Below are 19,867 nucleotides of genomic sequence, written 5' to 3'. Positions count from 1 at the left end.
AGGTAAATTCTTCAAACGTTCAAAATTGTTACGCTTTCTAAAGAAAACGTGAGAGTGGCGTCATGCTGTAATGTTGTGGATGACTGCCTGTGTGTTGTTATGTGGTTGCTAAAATGCTCAGGCTGGTTTCTAGGGTGTTTGAGTGGTTTCTAAGTGGTAGCTTATTGGCCAAAGACACAAATCTTTATATTCCGGTCCCTAGATACTCAGGTTCCTCCTTCAATGCAAGTCTTGAATTTTATCTACCAGAGAATTCATATTGGAGTCCTACTTTTATTAGTCCATAATTATAAGAGAGAAAATTCTCATTAGTAACAAGAAAAGATCAACTATTTACTTTTTTTATGAAGCCAGTTTGTCAAAAGGAGCCGGGACCAACTATGGGGCCTCAGAAAAGATCCAAGGGGGCATCAACATCACTTTAAATCATGTTTTGTCTCATTTTAAATTAATTAAAGGCACAGTATGTAAGTTTCGCCACTAGAGGTATCGTATTCAAAACAATAACAAAGGTGCAGCTTGATGATGCAGTGAATGATTAGGAATTATGGGAGTTGTTGTCTTCACCTTCACCGACAGGAGTCATAGGCAGAAATCATGTTCATGGATAAGCTCATATAGTACAGTTTTATTAACATTACTGTGGTATGAAGCAGGGTGGGGCCAAGAGCCGTGAGATATTTTACGTTTTTATTATGCTTATATGCCGCATTCGGCTGCTGCCGATCCTTTCGTTTTGTTGCTTGTTTATTTATCGATTAAATTTACGTATAATCTCCAGCTCCTTCTTCCCTAAACCCCAACTATATAAAGTTATTCAACTTTGTTACAGTTACGTTTAATCACTTAAATTCACATAATTTTATTTCAATCTAATGAAACAGCCACGAGTGCTGAAGTAATACTCATACACTTTACTTTATTTGACAAATTTAAATAGCTAAATGTCATGCAATTCATTTTAAAATATATTGTATGGTGGAGAAAATTCTGTATTACTGTCAGCGCTTTTTGATTGCGCTATGTTAGCCATTTGACAAAATAGATTTGTTTCTGAGACATGGTTCAAACATACTCGGGATAAATCAAGAAAACAAAAGATTCAAACAATAAGACTAACAGTGTTGAGCTATATAACAATTACTTTTCTGTCGATAAATATATTCAAACAGTTGCTCAACTGTGTAATAAAACAAATAATATTTCAAATTGGTGTTTCCATAGTAAAACCGGAAATCGAGGCAAACGTGACGTCATTGACATGCAACGCAATGACATGGGCCGTTACACTGGATAAATAGCTGATTTCTCTGGATTTAAACATTGTTGGACACAAGTCAACAAAATATATAAAATTTTTTAGTGGTTTTTGGATGTTTTACAAATAAATAAAAAAACGTACATATCATGCCTTTAAAACAAACTAAACCAGCTATCTGGCATCATATTTATTATTTGACCTTATTCCTTCAAAAACTGACATTTTTATTTGTTTTTTTATCTTATTTTATTTGCATCAGGGTTTCTACAATCTTGGAAACCCTATGCAGGAATTTTAAAAGTGTGGATTCTAGACCTGGAAAATAAACATTTATGAATATACATTTTTCTAGTTAAAAATTCCCCATAATTACGAACAACCTACAAATCAAGTGAAAAAGTGATTCATTGCCGATAAAAGTATAAACTCTGAAGAACATTCAGTCATTCACAGCAATGCTTTAAGGTTACTAGGGATTTCTAATTGGTCTAAATCGGTCAAAATAGGCCTGCATTACATTTTGGTCTCTAGTCTAGATATGACTCGGACACTTTGCTCAATATCTCTGGGTGGCACAAAAAAAAAAAATCTATCTTGAATGATCAGCATGATTTTAACAAACAACCCCTGAACCTGTAAGTATTACCCATGGTAACAGTGAGGTTTGACACACAAACACAAGTAATCTGCTGTGGAGATACTCTGGGATATTTCAAGATTTAACGTAAAACACCACAGTCAAAATTGAAAAGACAATATTGAAAAACAAACAATCAATATAATAAAAATAAAGAGCTTTTTTTCTTTTTACCTTGTAGCTGTGATCCCCTGCTCGCGTGCATAGAAGCCAGCCACCTGTTTGAAGAGATCCAGGCTTATTTGCAAGTCACGGGTCTGTCATGCAAATGCACAAGTGTTAAAATGCACATTAAATAGTCGACCATCTAACAGCATGACGCACTAAAGGAGGCGTAGCGCTTGATTGACAGCAGAGTTTTCAATACTTCTTTCAGCCTCTCTCTGTCCCTCCCTCCCTCCCTGCCTCCATATCTAAGGGCAACAATAACCTGGCAACCATTTACATGAGGAGCTTGATCCTCTGGCTGAAAGCACTTGGCGAGGCACAGACTCATTGTTTCACTTCCTTTAGACGAGTGCATCAGTTGGACAGCAGTCTTGCAGTCGTAAAAGGTTCAGTGATGCTCTACAAATAACGATAATCATTTATGCTCGAAAACGAGTTTTTCATCTTAAAACCTCTTAATCAGTCCATGCAATAACCGAGTTTATAATTCCTTGCCTGGGTTAAACGAGCCCCTTCACTTCCATTTAACAATTATCCACTGACATCTCCACTTTTAGCGCTTCGGGAGAAGAAAACAAGCTGAAGGACTAACAGCAGATGTTATTTGTTCAGAGTGTTGAGAGGAGAAGATGATGAATACTGACTGTCATTCATTCTGCTGCTCGGATCTTTATTACGGACTGTGACGTACAGCGATGAGATGAGAACTGATATGTAGACATTTCCTATTACAACAAATACAACTGATAAGCATGATCATTTTGCTTGTGCGGGTAATGAACAAATTGATCTAATTGTATAATGTTGCTTTGGATCAAGTCCCTGCTAGATGGATACATATCAATGTGCAATTCTTTATTATCTGACCAAGAAACTAAAACTAAAAAGAGGAACTTCATTAAAGATCACCAAACTTTTTAAACATACCACAACAGCTAAACGCTACACCAAATGCAAATGTCCTCTCCCAGAGGAACAGGCTTTATACGGTGAAATAATCTAGTAAATGCTTTGCATTGCGCCTCTCAGCTATAAACTTCTCTAGAATCTTCTTCAGTTCTGTGTACGTGCATTATAGCATGCTGAAACATTTGCAAGTAATAAAACCAAACAAACATTCTCTGAGAGCGTAAGCATAAAAAGTTAATGATGACAATGATATTAATTTTTGTTTAATAGATAATCAAACATTTACTTACCCTCGTGTTGTTCCAAACCTGTATTACTTTCTAGTATAGAGTACAAAAGGACTGATCTAGAAACATTTCTAGTCACAAAGGTTTATAATTTCAATGTAAATTTTAAGAAATTCCATGCATGGGTTGGTCTGAGGTGACTACAGTTCAAAAGTTTCAGTTCAAAATATTTTTTTGAAAAATGACAGTAAAAACCTTTATATTGTTACGAAAAAAAAATCTATTACAAATAAATGCTGTTCTTATGAATCTTCACTTAAGAATAGAGGAAAAATGTATTACGGTTTTCATAAATATATTAAACAGCACTGTTTTTAACATTATTTAATGATAAGAAATGTTTCCTGATACATTAGAATGATTTCTGAAGGATCATGACACTGAAGACTGGAGTGATTCTGAAAATTCAGCTTTGCATCACAGGAATAAATTACATTTTAAAATATATTACAATAGAAAACAGTTTAAATTTTAATGATATTTCACAATATTGATGTTTTTACTGTATTTTTGAACAAACAACTGCAGAAGAGACCGACCAACCAACCCCAAAACTTTTGGAACGGTATAGTGTATATTTTTAATTGCGAACCAATGTTTACAATATCTCTTGTCTTTAAAGTTAGGTTTATCAAAACAATTTTATGCAGAAGATTTTATGTAATTGTGTTCTTTTGCTGAGAGAGTGCGATTGTTTTTGAAACACACTTGCACGCAATGTTATCTCCATGAAACAGTTATAGACATCAGCCATAAAACACAAAGCATATGAGAGACTGGCGGAAGGGCTGCGTGGTCAGCCGTATTATAGCGTGCATATTTCACTTCACTTTGGACTACTCATTTGATAAGCAAATGCAACACTTTTCATCATTCACAAAAAATACACAGAGAGAAAAAGGCTTGTGAAAACAGTGTTTGTATCAGATATACACACACTTTCACAGACATCTGCTTTTGTTTAGTGAACAAACAAGCACAGCAACTCGCTATTCCACAAACAGTCTACACTTATCAAATGATTAAGGGCCCATATCGCATGTGTGAACTGAGAATCTCTATTTCCTTCAACTCTAAACAGCATCTGCACTTGGGCCAAAGCCACAGAGCTCCCTACAGACACGGGAAGGAGGTTACATGAGAGAACACACACACAAATACCACACATAAAGAAAACTCATTCAGCTATGTTAAAAAAGCAGATGCCATACACAGTGTAGGGTTGGGTTAGTGGTGGTTTATGATTTTTTCTGTTGACCTGTTGTGTTGCTTGTTCTTCTCTTTTTTAGACATATTTTGTAACTGCTGTAACACCTTTTATTTTTCTGCAAAGATGTAATAAAAAACATGGGATTAATAATTCATAAAGTACTTGATGAGGTATTAAGAGTATCACTTCTATGTAAGAATACTTTCTATTTTATGGAAAAAATATTTTAGTAATATTTATATATGAATATTTTGAATTTTTGAATTTTCAGTTTTAATTTTCATTTTAGGTTATGCTTTAGTAATTTTGTTGTGTGCTTGTCAACTTTATTAGTTTTTTATTTATTTTTCTATTTAGCTCATTTAAGTTAATTCAACAAACTTATTTTATTTCAGTTAGTTAACAAGGAAATATTTCTAATTTAAGTTTAAATAAATATTTCATCCAATAATTAAATTTTATTTCACCTTTATTGCAGTGATTTTTTAATAGTTTTAGTTAACAACGCCGTTTCCAAAGAATGGGTAATAAGAAGGGGTTATCATTATTGTAGCACGTCCATTAGTTGCAAGTCGGTGTTCATCATAAATCGAATAATCTGTGATATTGCTTTTATTCAGCGGTTAAATAAAAAAGGTGATATTGAGTAATTTTATGAAAAAATCTAGCCATTTTTGCTAAGTCAACGAAAAATATTTCCAAAGGAATGCAAAGCAAAGGCAAATGGTTCCACAACTCTACAACATACAGTAGTGGCTGAATGAATGAACTCGGTTGAGTGAAAGATTCAATGACTCACTCATAAAAACAGTTTCTTGTTCACACCTGAATGAATTAGTGGTTTTAAAAGATTTGAGATATTAAATAATTCAGTGTTTCACTCAGAAGGACGCAACTGGCATCATGATGTAACCTTCAGAAAGAATCCTACTAAAAAATCATTTTACACAGGCTGATTTCAGAATAGAACACCACTAATATAAATATATGTGTAAAGGCAGTGCATTTGTTTATATTTCGTTATTTACATAAATTTCCTGACCAATAATTTTTGGTTAAGACAATTAAAAGCTTAGTGTAGAGCCAGTTTACTTTCTGTGTTTAACAGTTCTATTTAATATCATATTGCATATAGTCTGTTAATCATCAGAGAAAATAATGAACACGGAGAATGGTAGCGCAGTGTGCTCAGGCTCTGGCATTCTCAGTGCCATCAAAATAAAAGTCCCGCACCAGAGCGGCAGGACGTAAGTGACCAGGAAAATGGCCCTAGGGGGAATTTTGTTCTCAGGGGACGGCCCTGGTGGCTAGTTCCTATTACGGAGTTCCTACAACTGCCTGGTGCAAAAATCTAAAACAATAATCTAAAATACTAAAATCATTCCCAGTTCCTGCAGTGCGAACACGCCAAAAAACTTCTGCCAATAGTTATATGAACTATGAAAATGTTCCTCTGGTGGGAAAGCCCCTTTAGAAACGGTTTCTATTTCTACAACGTCACAACTGGAACAACAACATACAAAGTATGAAAAAAGTAAAGTAAAAAGTGAGGTAGTCAATACCGTTTTTGGATGAAAAAGGATTGAGGGCGCTTTCCTGAGTAAGAGGCTGTGGTGTGGAAAAGAATGTGATGTCAGCTGAGCTACAATCCAGGATGCCAGTAGCCATAGATTGAGACATACATAATGACTAGAACAAAACAAAGAACGTGTTAGATCAATTATAGTCTTAATATGCAGGTTACAAACTTCATATAAACTACCATTAACAAATTTGGAAGGTCTCCTCTGCTCACCAAGGCTGCATTTATTCGATCAAAAATACAGTAAAAATGTCCCTGAGTAGGGAACGAGATGCTGCGTCGACGACGCCTTGGGAACGCCTCCGCGTGATTACATCTGAAGCTTGTATGTCAACTAGTCAAATGGAAAGAATGAGCGTCACGGGTCACGAGTCATGACCAGGAAAGGATAAAAGCAAAGTCGATCACAGGGATGCAGGAAGTATGACAGGACGACACAGCGTCTTGTTCCCTTCTCGGGTAACAAGGGTTACAGTCGTAACCTGAGAAGTCTCCTTTCGAGGGAACTCGTGCTGCGTCGACGACGCCTTGGGAACGAGAATTCCCAATACGCCAGACTTGCAATTGCCTGTATGTGAAACTGTCGACAATCTAAGTAAAAAGCACCTGAGAACCTGGGGCAGCATCCAGGTCCAGGCTATAAAACCTCACGAATGTGAGCGGCGAGGACCACCCTGCCGCATCACAAACCTCCTGAAGGGAAACCCCAGATAATAAGGCTTTAGAGGCCGCCATACCCCTAGTAGAATAAGCTCTGACCACCAAAGGACATGGCTGGCCAGAGGACTCATAAGTAAGAGAGATAGCCTCAACTATCCACTTACTGATTGTTCGCTTAGAGGCTGGAAGACCATTCTTAGGTGATCCAAAGAGGACAAATAACTGATCAGATTTTTTATCACGGGGAAAACCCTAAAGACATAAGTGTCCAGTGCTCGCAAGTGCACCCAAGGCAGGTGGGTAAAACCGAGAGGGCCTGAATGTCTCCGACTCTCTTGAGGGACGAAATAGCTAGAAGAAAAATGGTCCTGAATGTCAGAAATTTACCACATTTGCAAGGTGCCATGAAGGAAATGTATGATCAGAGGGTCTCGACTCAAAGATGTAACACCCAACGGGGCGTGGAAAGCGGCAATGGCCGCCACGTAGACCAAAGCGATCTTGGAGTAACTCAAGTACTGTACTAACTGAACAGTTAACTGGATCCCACTGATGCTGGTGACACCAAGACATGAAAACTCTCCACTTTAGTGCATTTCATTTCCTCATAGCTGGAGCTCTGGAGCTAAGAATGGTCTCAACAACCTCAGTTGAGAGACCACTCTCTTTAAGTTGGGCCCCCTCAGAGGCCAAACCCATAGTTTCCAAATCTATGGTCGGGGTGAAATATTGTACCCCCAAGGCCATCGAGGAGATGAATTAGGTCCGCAAACCAAATTCGACTCGGCCAGCGTGATGCTACTTGCAGTATTTGCAACTCGATGGCAAAGAGCTCCCAACACTGGACCCTGGGATAGGAACCAGTGTTTCCTCCATATAACCAAGCCGCGGAGACAACGCCGCGTGATCTTGATCGTATGAAGTGGGTTTCCTCTCGGGGAGAACCCTCTGGTTCTGAGCCACCACTGCAAGGGTCTCATGTACAGTAGGCCAAATGGTATCACATTGGATGCTGCTGGCATGAGGCCCAACAGTTTTTTGAACTGTTTCACAGTGCGTTACTGGCCTAGCTTCAACACTTTTGTGGCTGTGAGGATAGCAGCTATACGATCGGGCGATAGAATGGCTCACATCGTGACTGAATCCCATACCAAACCAAGGAAAGTGGTTCTCTGTAGTGGAGAAAGCACACTCTTCTTGGCATTGAGTCTCAACCCCAATATCTTCATGTGAGCGAGGACGACATTTCGATGCAGAACCGTTGACTGCTCTGATTCCGCCAGAATCATCCAGTCGTCTATGCAATTCAGAATACTTATGCCCTGCAGCCTGAGCGAGGCCAGAGCTGCATCTACGCACTTTGTGAACGTGCGGGGTGATAGAGCTAGACTGAAAGGAAGCACCCGATATTGGTATTCTTTGCCCCCAAAAGAAAACCTCAGGAACTTCCTGTGTTGAGGGAGGATGGAGACATGGAAGTAAGCATCTTTTAAATCTATCGTGATAAACCGGTCCTCGGATCTGATTTGGGTCACGATCTGTTTGAGTATGAGCATTTTGAACTTGAGTTTCATGGCTGCACGATTCAACAGACGAAGATCTAAAATGGGATGCAACCCTCCATCCTTTTTTGGAACAATAAAGTAGCGGCGGTAAAACTGAGATTCTCTGTCAGGTGAGTACACCTGCTCTAGAGCTCCCTTCGCTAATAGAGACTCTACTTCTTGCTCCATTACCAGAGCCTGCTCGGGACGTACTAATGTGAGTAACACCCCATTGTAACGTGGTGGAGGAGAACCAAATTGGATTCTGTAACCTTTATTTATTATCTGCAGGACCCATGGAGATATATTCGGCAGATTTTTCCACTCTGTCAGAAAATTTGCTAAGGGTACCAGTCTCTCGAGACTGGCCTCTGGTGTTATTGTAACAGTAACTTCGGTGACCTGAAGCATCCTGGCAGGAAACAAGCGAATTGACTGTTTTTGTCTGACGCAACGTCGAGTTGACGCTGAGCCAAGACCTCGCTGAGGACTCCTGCGCCCCGATGCACCAAGGGTGGCGGGGTTGGCAGAACGCTCCCCTGAGGACCCTGAAGTGGAACGGGCACCGTGTACAGAGGTGAACCCTCCACCCTGGCTGGGGCTGTCCTCAATGGTCTGACACATGTGGCGTCAGGACCTCTTTTGAGCCGAAGCCTTCTTTGCCATAAGAACGGTCCTCAGATCCGGCTTTGACTTAGAAGGCTTCGGCTGAGAGTGTCAAGGACACTTTCTGTTGTGCGCGATCTGAGGAGCTTGGCTGAGGATGCTCACGCCCAGTATCCCCAGGGGGCTGGACTCGGCGAGGGAGAAATTTCTTAAAAGCCTCTGATTGTTTCTTTGCTTCTTGAAACCTTTCAACGACTGTGTTCACTGAGTCGCCAAAAAGACCAGAGCGAGAAAAAGGGGCATCTAACAGAAATCCAGGTCTCTTTCTTATATTTATACTAGGTTTAGCCATAGGTGTCTCTCAGTAGCTGTGAGGGCTGCCATAGACCGCCCAATCGCACGAGCGGTCTCCTTCATAGCCCTGAGAGAAAGATCTGTGGCTGACTCCCTCACTCTTATCCAGATTCCTCAACAGGTCTGCCAGATAGGCTTGAAGCACTGCCATAGTGTGAAAACAGGCTCCAGCTTAACCTGCTGCCGTATAAGCTTTGCCCACTAAATTAGAAGTCATTTTCAGAGGTTTAGTGGGCAACACAGGAGCCTTCAGGGACGATGCTGACCCAGGAGACAGATAGCTCGCGAGTGTCTGTTCCGCCGGGGGCATCGACCCATAATCATATTCCTTCAGTCCCCTTATATCTGAATATGTGTGCACTTGGGGACTGAAGAGACATGAAGAATATAGTTTATTGTACGATCTACATAGCTCACTATGAAGATTGGGATAAGAATGGAAGGGCCCGTGATGGAGATGATAAATTAGATGTTAGAAAGCGCCCGTCTAACTTGCTTTTAGGACGAGCAACTTGTCTCTCTGCTGGCCAATCAATATGTAATTTATCAACAGCACAAGGTATCACCTCCACAAACTCTTCATATGCAGGGGAAAGAGATGGTGAATCCTCTTCCCTATTAATGATTGTATCACATTCACCAATGCTCAGTATATCTAACTCCTCGGAGCTAGAGCACTGAAGCATTGGGCTTTCTCCCCGGGCGGAAAAAGCCACAGGACGGGCTTCCGACACCGGCAAGAGAGCACTGGATCCCTCGGGTGAGGGAGAAGATAAGATGAGTTCCTTCGAAAAGGAACAGTAATATTGTGAAATATTTTTGCAATTCAAAATAGATAATTTTCTATTTGGATATACCATATTAAAAAATGTAATTTATTCTTGGGATGCAAAGCTGAACTTTTTAGCATCATTACTCCAGTCTTCAGTGTCACATGATCAGAAATCATTCTAATATGCTGATCTGGTTCTCATGAAAGATTACTTATGATCAATGTTGAAAACATTGTTCTTGCTGTTTAAACAAAACAACAACAAAAAGTTTTTGCTGACTAATTCTCTCACACACACACACACACACACACACACACACACACACACACACACACACACACACACACACACACACACACACACTAAACTGATCAAAAGTGACAGTAAAGACATTTATAATGTTGCAAAAGATTTCTATTTCAAATAAATGGTGTTTTTCTATATTCCTCAAATAATCCTGAACAAATTTATGACAGTTTCCTACATTGATAATAATACTATTTTTTCTTAATAATCAAGCACCAGCAATAATAACCAAATCAGCACATGGTTTCTGAAGGATCACATGACAACCACGTAAGACTGGAGTAATGATGCTGAAAATTCAGCTTTGCATCACAGGAATAAATTACATTTTAAAATATATTAAAACAGATAACAGTTATTTTAAATAATATATCACAATATTACTATTTTTTACTGTAATTTAAAAAAAAATGCAGCCTTGGTGGGCATAGGAGACTTATCAACATATTAAAGAAATCTTAATTATTCTAAACTTTTGACTGGTAGTGTAAATATATTTAGTGGCAGTAATACTGTGTCAGTCCACACCTGTGTGTTGGCAGAGATTGTGTCCTCCAGGGCATTGAGTTGACTCTCAGTGGTTTCAGCTCTGCTTAACGCTCGCTCCACCCTCATGCTGATGGCCTCTATCCTCTCCTTCATCCAATTCTCACTGCCCATAACCACATGGGCCACCATGTCCTCCACTTTCCTCAGGGACTTCAGCAGGTCTTCTTCTACTGATAAATCAGTGATCACAGCCACATCTCTGAACTGAATCTGAGAGTCTTCCTCTGTGCTCGTTCCCTGGTCTTTGAGAAGCTCCCTCACGCCGTGCTTAGTCTCTTCCACCTGGGCTTTTGTGCGATCGACCTCCATGCTTTGGATCTGTTTGTGCGTGTCTGCCACAGCCTCTTGTGGATCTCGGGGAGTCTGACCTCTCCACCAGGTGATGGCAGCCGCTATGTGATCCTCCTGTGTAAGACGCTTGGCCTTGTGCTGTCCTTGCGCTGCCAGCGGAGCTTCAAGAAGCTCCAGCTCTTTTAGACTGGAAAGCATGATGGACAACATATTCATCAATGTCATGCAATGCAAAGCAACGTTAAAAGGATAATGGAAATGATTCATTACAGTGTCATCAGCTGATCCCTAGAACGTCCATGCTGTTGTTGGTCCTGCAGAGAGAGTCTCTGTAACTTCTCACTTGTATTGTTGCCAACTTTGTCCTGAAGAGCAGACAAAGAAAGTTTGTATGTTTGAAACAACAGTTTATTTTTACGGTCGACTACAGTGTTATTCTAGTATCATTGAGACAATCTTGTATTTTTTTTAATATTATTAGTATTTTTTTTTTCTGTTTTCATTTTAGTCATTTAGTTGTATATATATATGTCGTTTTATAAGTATTTGATTTTTTTTTATATGGCTATTCTTTTCATTAATTTTTTTCAGTTTTAGTTATTTTAGTACATTAAAGTTAAATGAAATAAAAATGTGAAATGTTTCCTTGGTAACTTGGTGAAAGAAAATAAGTTTAAGTTTTTGTGTATTTTATTTTATTTTGAGTTAACATTTATTTAATTTCAAGATTATTTTTTTGTTGTTTTTGTTTTAGTTTTTAGTTAACACATATTGACAATCAGTTTGTTTGGACTCTGTGTGCTTCATCATCGTCTGTCTTAATCATTCATTTGTTGTCAAAGACAGTTATTATGTTCAGCTGTGCACTCATCAACCATCAACATCACATATGTTTTCAGTTCTCTGTCAGTTTAGTGTCTGGTGTCATCTTTAGTGAATGTGTTGTATGTTTGTGATATGATTTTGTGTCACAGAATTTGCAAAATCAAGCAAACTCTGCATTATTTACACAGCTTGCATTTTTGTCATATTTCCACAATTTTTCCACAAATGTTTAACATGAGCAAGTCATCGAACACCTTATTTATATTTATATGTAAAGCATGTGGGATGAAATAAAAGCTTATAGAGGTTTAAAGATACTGAATATCATGTATATTAGTCCTCATAATGCCTGATTTCACTAGATTACATTAAAAAATTTAGATATTATTTTACTGTTTGTGATGTGCACTTTTTTAATATATCAAATAAATGCAATCACTAATAATATTATTGTAAAAAATAATTTTACATTTCAAATAAATGCAAAAATAATATTACAAGAATTGACAATGATATAATTTTGAAAATGACAATTAAAATTAATAAATTGTAAAATCATATTTAAAATGTAAAGTATAACCAAGATTATATACTGTACACAAGATCACAATTTCAGTAATTATGCACAAAAATGACGGCTAATTATACGCTGACGCTGCTGTATGAAAACTGAACTGAGCTGGGCGATGACATTATTTTTTGCAGAACTGTTTTATGGATGAGATGAACTAATTTAATTATTGATGATCTTTACAACAGATCTGAATAAACACTAAGCTGACTTCAGCTGAACAACAGCCGGAAACACATTATTTTCCTGTTATCACTGTAAAGCTGCTTTGAAACAATCTAATGGATATCATATAAAGCAATGTATAATTAAAGGTGACTTGACTCAACCAATAAGTCCCAAAAATCTGAAAAAGTCCAAATTCTGGTGTGATTGAATAATAATATTAATAAACTGTACAATAACTCTGTTATTATTTTAGTAATTTGAAAAAAAAAAAACAGTAGTTGGTGTTGTGTGTATGTTTCTCACAGTCTCTGAGAGTTGGATATGGGACAACTCAGGCTTGATCTTTTGGAGGCTCTGAATGTCTCCTCTCTGGGGGACGGTGGGTAAGATCTGGCTGAGAGAACCGCAAATCAACTCCATAGCCACATTCTGGGACTGAAAGACAAGTAGAAGAGGACATATACTGTACAGCTAGTACATCCATTTTGCTTTTATGTGTAAAACCTTTTTTACCGATTCTGCATGGAAACCACCACAGAAGATTCTGTTTGAAAGTTCAATATGGCCGACTAGCTAATCAGACCAACACCACGATTATGGGTGTGATATATCAGAGCAATAGCACTGAGTGCAGACCCGAGTTCGAATCCCGCTCCAAGGTCAGGGCTTTCTCAAGCCAACATCAAAGTTTGTCTGAGACAGCTGTGGCCTAATGGTTAGAGAGTCAGGCTGGTAACCTGAAGGATGCAGGTTTGATTCTCAATACCAGCTATTCACTATTTGCTTACTCCTAAATTAGGAGTATAGGTTACGATACTTGGCCTTCACGGCCTTATATTGCTTTTAAACAACCGTTCAATACACAATAAGTCAAGTCTGACATTTCAAAGACATATTCCCAGTTCCTTAGTCTATTTTTGGGCCACCAACAATAAGTGTTCGAAGCTGAGACAAAACAGAATCAATTCAGTTGCTTAATCTCTGAATGGATAAGTCCCTTTGAACAGATTATATAAAAGGGGTATGATCATGAAGGCAAGCACATATCGCCACCTACTGGCAGAAAGATGTAACTTGCAGAAAGAGAGACAAGCGGATTGAAACAGTCAAAAAGGTCAGAAACTTATTGCAGCCTTCCCTTGTGAAAAAGAAGCACACTTTAATATAGGCTACTTTTTAAAAGAGTAATTATTAGATAAACAATATACTTTAAAAGAATATACTTATGGGTGAACTGAATGTAATGTTTCACTAAATTGCAAAGTAATTATAGGCTATCGTAGTTTAAAGCTATATTAAATACAATTAGCTGAACTTTAGAAAACTTTTGGCCCACTCAAGTACATCTTTATTTGTAATTTTCATAATTACTTCTATTGTATTATTTTTAAAAGTGTGTAAAGAAATATTCATGCAAGTGTAGGCTACTCTCTGTTTACACTGCCTTTTATTTCATTAATATTATATTATTTGCAAGTACATAGTTATATATATATATATACACACACATATATATATATATATATATATATATAAAAATATTAAGCACGCTTCTTTTTCACAAGGGTTTCTTCAGTCTTTTAAACAGCTCAGCAACTAACAGAATCTGTATTTTCTAGGTAAATAATAGTATGTAATTTAAAATATTTTAAAACAATTGTATTTTAGTTGTTTAAGAGATACTTTACATTATATAACAATACATGCAAGTTGTCCAGTAAGGTGACAGATGAGTATAAATACATAATTTAAAAGAGTTCAGGAATGTAATAATTCATGCTTCAGAGGGTTAACCTAGTTTAAGCGGATGGTCCAACCCGATCTCACGGCAATTCGTACGAATTTTACGAGGTGACTAATTCGTACAAATTTTACGAGGTGACTAATTCGTACGAATTCATACGACCTCACTCATACGATATTTTTTGAGTTCCCCAATTCGTATGAATTCGTACGACCTACCCCTGACCCCGCCCCTAAACCTACCAATCACGTACGAATTCATACGAATAAGCCACCTTTTACAAATTCGAACGATTTTGGTCGTGAGAGATGGTCCCAACCAGCAGTATTCTGTATGTGAATGAACTAATGGACTGTTACCAGTTGAGCATCCTGAATCTCATGGTGAAGAGACTGATGGTTTGTCACACCTGTCCTCTGTGGACCACAAGAGCTGATGTGGTATTTATTTAACCTGCCAAAAATGATTTAAAAATTCATTTACAAAAAAGTACAATATTTAAACAAAGCCATGAAACAATATATATACACATATTATGTAAGATGATTTTGTACTTTTTTTTCATCACACAATCAAAACGAATGTTTAATACTCTACTGAGAAGTAAAAAAAAGTAAAAAAATTACTAGTAAAAATTATGTAAAAAATGCTTTATCTCTCAAAATATGAAAGCTAAATTTATTGTCGTAGCAACACAATAAAACATTTGATGTTTCTGAGAAATTCTAGGCAGTCATTTAAAGCAGAGGTTTTCAATTTTTAAGATGCCACAGACCCCCAAAAATGACCCTCATTCTAAAATTTAAAAGGCATCTATCTTTTATAAACACCCAATTTATACTCTGAAATATAAATATTACAAATCTAAAATTACTTTCAATTAAGTTCCATTATTAAATTTTTTTCTACTCACTATAGTAATGTACTTAACACATTTGTTCTGTTTTAGTTTCGTTTTCTCTCTGTTTGCTCTGTTCCTGTTTGCCTGTTCATATTAGTTCCCTTGGTTACTCATTCACGCTCTAGTTTGTTTCTATTGTCACTGATTGTTAGATTCTGTTCACCTGTGCTCATTTACTTCCCTTTGTTTTTTTCTTGTATTTAAGCCCTAAGTTTCCCTAGTTCCGTTATTTTCAATGTACCGTATACGTGGTTGTGTTTATTTTGGATTAATTAAAGATTACAGGATAACGGACTCTCAAACGGAGTAAGAAATATGAACTTACCGACAGTCCAGCTGCTCTGCCTGGTGCAGGGGCAGCAATCTCTCGAGACCAACACCAGTGGATTTTTAGATCTGGCGTGCCATAACAACTTTCCGGACCGCTCTCTGTGCATTTTTTATTTTACCAGCTTCAATTTACCATCGGCCCACGCGGAGAACATCAGACCCACTACGCATCCAGAACCCAGCCAGCCACCTCTCACGAGCTGCACGGAGATGATGCCAGAGCCCACCGTAGACGGAGGCCTTGAGCCTGCAACAATACACGAGCCAAAGCCTGAAAGGAGGACGGTGTTACGGCATCTAGTGAGATCCCCAGTACTCTACCTCGAGCACCTTCCCCTGAATACTAATGATACACACTCCCTGTATGCATCATTGCCGCTCCGATCACCTTCCACCTGTCAGCAATTTACTGAGTTCAAGCATATATCCCATATATCCATCAAGCAGCCCGCCTTGTGAACTCTACCTGTGAACTCTACCTACCTCTTATACTCGTCGCCAGCCCTGAACTTCTGCCTGTCTCTGACCTGCATGCTTGCTGCCAGCCCCGAACTCACGGCTGGTTTACATCGATTCTGCCTACTGCCTTTACTACTGTTTTGAGTTCCTTTATCACTACTTTTACGTTGTCAATAAATTGTTGCGCATGGATCTGTCTCCGCCTCCTGAGTCCCAACATACGGAGCCAGCCTTCGCCCCGGAGCCTTCACCCCGCGAAACGTCAGCGTGAGTCAGCTACATCATCCGTCCCTGTGGGGTTACTTGTGGAGTTTGAGGGCATGGAGGGAAGCCCCTGTTGTGCCTGGCCTCCGGGAACTATTGTGAAGTGGAAGATTTCCTGGTTCTCCCTTCCCCGCTAATTCTCCTGTGTACCCAGAGTTCCCGCCCAGCCTTCCTTTACCGCCTCCTCTTCCAATATCAGCCATTTCCTCAGTCCCACTTCTGCTGGTTCGCTTCAGCCCCTCGACCTCACCTCTAACACCAATCTGTGTTGATCTGTCTCGGGTCTTCCAGTTTCCAGATCCTCCTAGGCACAAGGATCCCTGGGTCTGCCTCAAGCTGCCGATCGCATCACATCACCTCGGTCCGTCAACCTGTCGACCTGGGCTCCTCCCTCCCTCGGGGGTCCACCAGATACCACCATCTTTGCGGCTCCACTGGGCTCCCTCGTCCCTCTGACTCCACCTTGGTCAGATGTCACCCTGCCTGCACCAAAGACTTAAAAGACGTCTGCTGCGCTCCGTCTTTCCACTCCTTTGGCTCTGTCTGGCTCTGCCTACTCTCGGGCTCCACTTCGGTCCTCAGTCCCACTGGCTCCGCCTCAGTCCTCAGGCACCCTGGCTTCACCTCCGGCGTGCTCCCTTGTGGCTCCGACTCGGCATTCAGGGCCATCGGTGTTGCCCGGTCCCATCTGCTCTCCGTCTGCGCCTAGGTCTCCAAAACCATCGGCCTCGTCTCCGTCGGTCGTCCCCCGGGAGTCGACAGCCAAATCTCTCCCATGTCTCCTCCCTAATCGCCGTGGGCTTTTATTCTGGCTACTCCTGCTCCTCAAACTGTCATTGCCACCCTGGTTTCTCACGACACCATTGCCTCTTATTTCCTGACCTTTGCCAGCCCCTCGTTTTCTTCTAGAGCCCCCACACTCCCTCCTCAGTTGGACTGTTTACGTCGCAAGGATGCACCTTCCAAGGGGTACTGTAACATGTATGTTCTGGGGTAGTCGTGGCCTAATGGTTAGAAGAACCCGAAGGTTGCGGGTTAGATTCTCAATACCAGCAGGGAATGACTGATGTGCCCTTGAGCAAGGCACCTAACCACCAATCGCCACAGCAAAATTGCTGCCGGGTGTGTGTGTCCACGGTTTGCAGTTTGTGTGTGTGTGTGTGTGTGTGTGTGTGTGTGTGTGTTCACTACTCACAACTTCTAATGTGTGTGCACTAACTTGTATGGGTTAAATGCAGAGGACATGGGTTACCATACTTAGCCTTCACATGTCACTCTCTGTTTTAGTTTCCTTGGTTACTCATTCACGTTCTACTTTGTGGCTATAGTTAATCACTGATTATTACTGTTAAATGTATTATTTTGTTTGTTCATTTAATTTTAATCAAATTACTTATTTATTTTAATCCAATTTAATCTACTTAATAGGTGACTAATCCTTATTGTCTAATACTTTTCATTTTAATCACATTTTTTATTTATTTTAATTTGATTTATTTATTTTAATCTTTTTTTGCAGTTTTTGTCTAGACTTTTGCACTGACGTTCTGTCATTCCCTTGCAGCCCCCGGACACCAGTTTGAAAACCCCTGATTTAGAGCACAAACAATGGGCCCTTTTTGCTGCTTTTCACAAGTACCAATTTAATTTTTCCAGCAAATGAAACAACAGACTGACCGAAGAGCTGCATACGGGGAGTTTACCTGAAGAGTGCTTGCTGTGAGTGCTCTTGTAGTCTCATCAATTCTGACTGCAGGCCCTTTAGATACATTAGCAGACAACAGAACACCATCAATGAATAGTCAAACCATTATTTCACATGTACAAAATAGACTCAACATTAGAATACCTCGATAATTTTGTGACTTTCATAGTGTGTGTCCTTCAGCTTTTCCAGCAGGATGTTTTTCTATGTGAAATAAACAACAAGTGACATGACACATATGTTCTCAACTCTGTTTGTAGGACTAAAATAAATCATCACCAAGTTTAATATCACCTTTGTAAGGTCCCTGTTTTTCACAGCCAGTACCATATGAGTTTCCTCTAATTTCCCCTGTAAACATTATTAGACAGTATTAATTTAGCTCCCCCTGTGGCCAGTAAAGTAACTGCACACTTAAGTATTCTCTCACCCTTAATTCAGAGTTTTCTCTTCTAAGTTTGTTTATTCGATCTTCTGCAAGGTTCTTCTCAAGGGTTAATTTTTCACTCTGTGGAAGATAATGTGACTAAATAAATAACAGAACTATTCGTGAATAAATCTCTCTCATCAAAAAAAAACATACTATTGTAAATCATAATTTTAGTTCAAAAGTCCAAATCATGACATACTAAGTTAAATCTAAGAGATGAAAAATTGAAAATATGACTAAGTCGAAATTATGACTTAAAAAGTAAAAACTATGACATAAAAAGTCAAAATGATTACAAAACATTTTTCAGAACTTTTTATCTCATAATTGTGATTTTTTTAATGTGGTAATTAAGATTAGTTAAATAAACATGTTTGCAAAAAGGTTTCAGTTGGATTAATTTGGACAGTTTTGTTTGCAACTATTTCTCAAACTGAAATAGTAAAGCGATATTTTATAAGATAGAAAACCAAAATAGTGCAGGATGAGGTAAAAAAAAATGCTGTGTGTATGATGTATAAATGTATATATAAAAGTATCAAAATATGGACAGACTTTTCTGATGGGGGCCTGTGCCCCAGTACTGGTGAAATAGAAACGGCCCTGTTTCACAATATATTATTTTATCAAAGACAAAGTCAATACCTTTTCTTCAGTTATTTGGATTAGAGCTTTCAAGCGCTCACTTTCCTTTATCTAAAAGACAAATGTCAAGTTATTGTGTAAGAATAGACATTTATAAAACCAAATCATTATTATTAACTTCATGAGCGTAATTGATTCATACTAATACACAGTTGCTGGCCTGTGCTCTTTCGGCTTCGTCCTGGCTCTCCCTCAGTGCACACTGGGTTTCATCAAGCTCCTCTGAAAGGGACCGTGCTCTCACCACATACAGCTGCGCACTGGTGACATTAACCACGACAAAAGAATACACCTAAACATTTTTATTACATTATATTGATGACATTGTATACTATTGATTGTGTACAATGTAGACTATGTTGACAATGTAGAGGGGCCAGGGCTTAAAATGTATATTACACACACACGCACACGCACACACACACACACACACATGTTGTGGTGCATGTTAGAGGATATACCTGGCCAGTTTGGTGTGCAGCTCTGATACCTCCAGACTGAGCTGTAGGATGGTGTCCTCACACTGAGAAACGCTCCTCAGCAAGCTGATGTTCTGCTCACTCAACCTACGCTGTGTGTGTGTGAGCTCAGACACTAAACCTGACAAATCTCCAGACTCACTGAAATCAGACAGAATCAGAGACTGCTGCTGAAATGGCAGATGCTCGTGAAGACCCAATGAAATGTA

General features: G+C 39.0%; 1 protein-coding gene across 2 annotated transcripts in view; it reads right to left on the bottom strand.

Annotated features, from left to right (window-relative positions):
* mrvi1 (murine retrovirus integration site 1 homolog) overlaps window positions 1-14,883 on the bottom strand; it is a 55,078-nt gene extending 40,195 nt beyond the window's left edge. For both annotated transcript variants that reach the window (XM_077201783.1, XM_077201784.1), the window contains exons 1-6: window positions 14,805-14,883; window positions 13,005-13,136; window positions 11,408-11,502; window positions 10,826-11,324; window positions 6,035-6,161; window positions 2,073-2,116 (exon numbers count right to left, since the gene is read on the bottom strand). In XM_077201783.1, the coding sequence (XP_077057898.1) occupies window positions 2,073-2,116; window positions 6,035-6,161; window positions 10,826-11,324; window positions 11,408-11,502; window positions 13,005-13,121 (882 nt within the window). In that variant the 5' untranslated portion in view covers window positions 13,122-13,136; window positions 14,805-14,883. The remainder of the gene's footprint in view (window positions 1-2,072; window positions 2,117-6,034; window positions 6,162-10,825; window positions 11,325-11,407; window positions 11,503-13,004; window positions 13,137-14,804) is intronic.
* Between the last annotated feature and the right edge of the window lie 4,984 nt (window positions 14,884-19,867).

This window comes from Siphateles boraxobius, unplaced genomic scaffold (genome assembly GCF_051911475.1).
Source record: "Siphateles boraxobius isolate OS27281-9 unplaced genomic scaffold, OSU_SipBor_1 48, whole genome shotgun sequence".
NCBI lineage: Eukaryota > Metazoa > Chordata > Actinopteri > Cypriniformes > Leuciscidae > Siphateles > Siphateles boraxobius.
The sequence above is the reverse complement of the archived record's forward strand: the minus strand, read 5'-3'. Positions and strand labels throughout refer to the sequence as shown.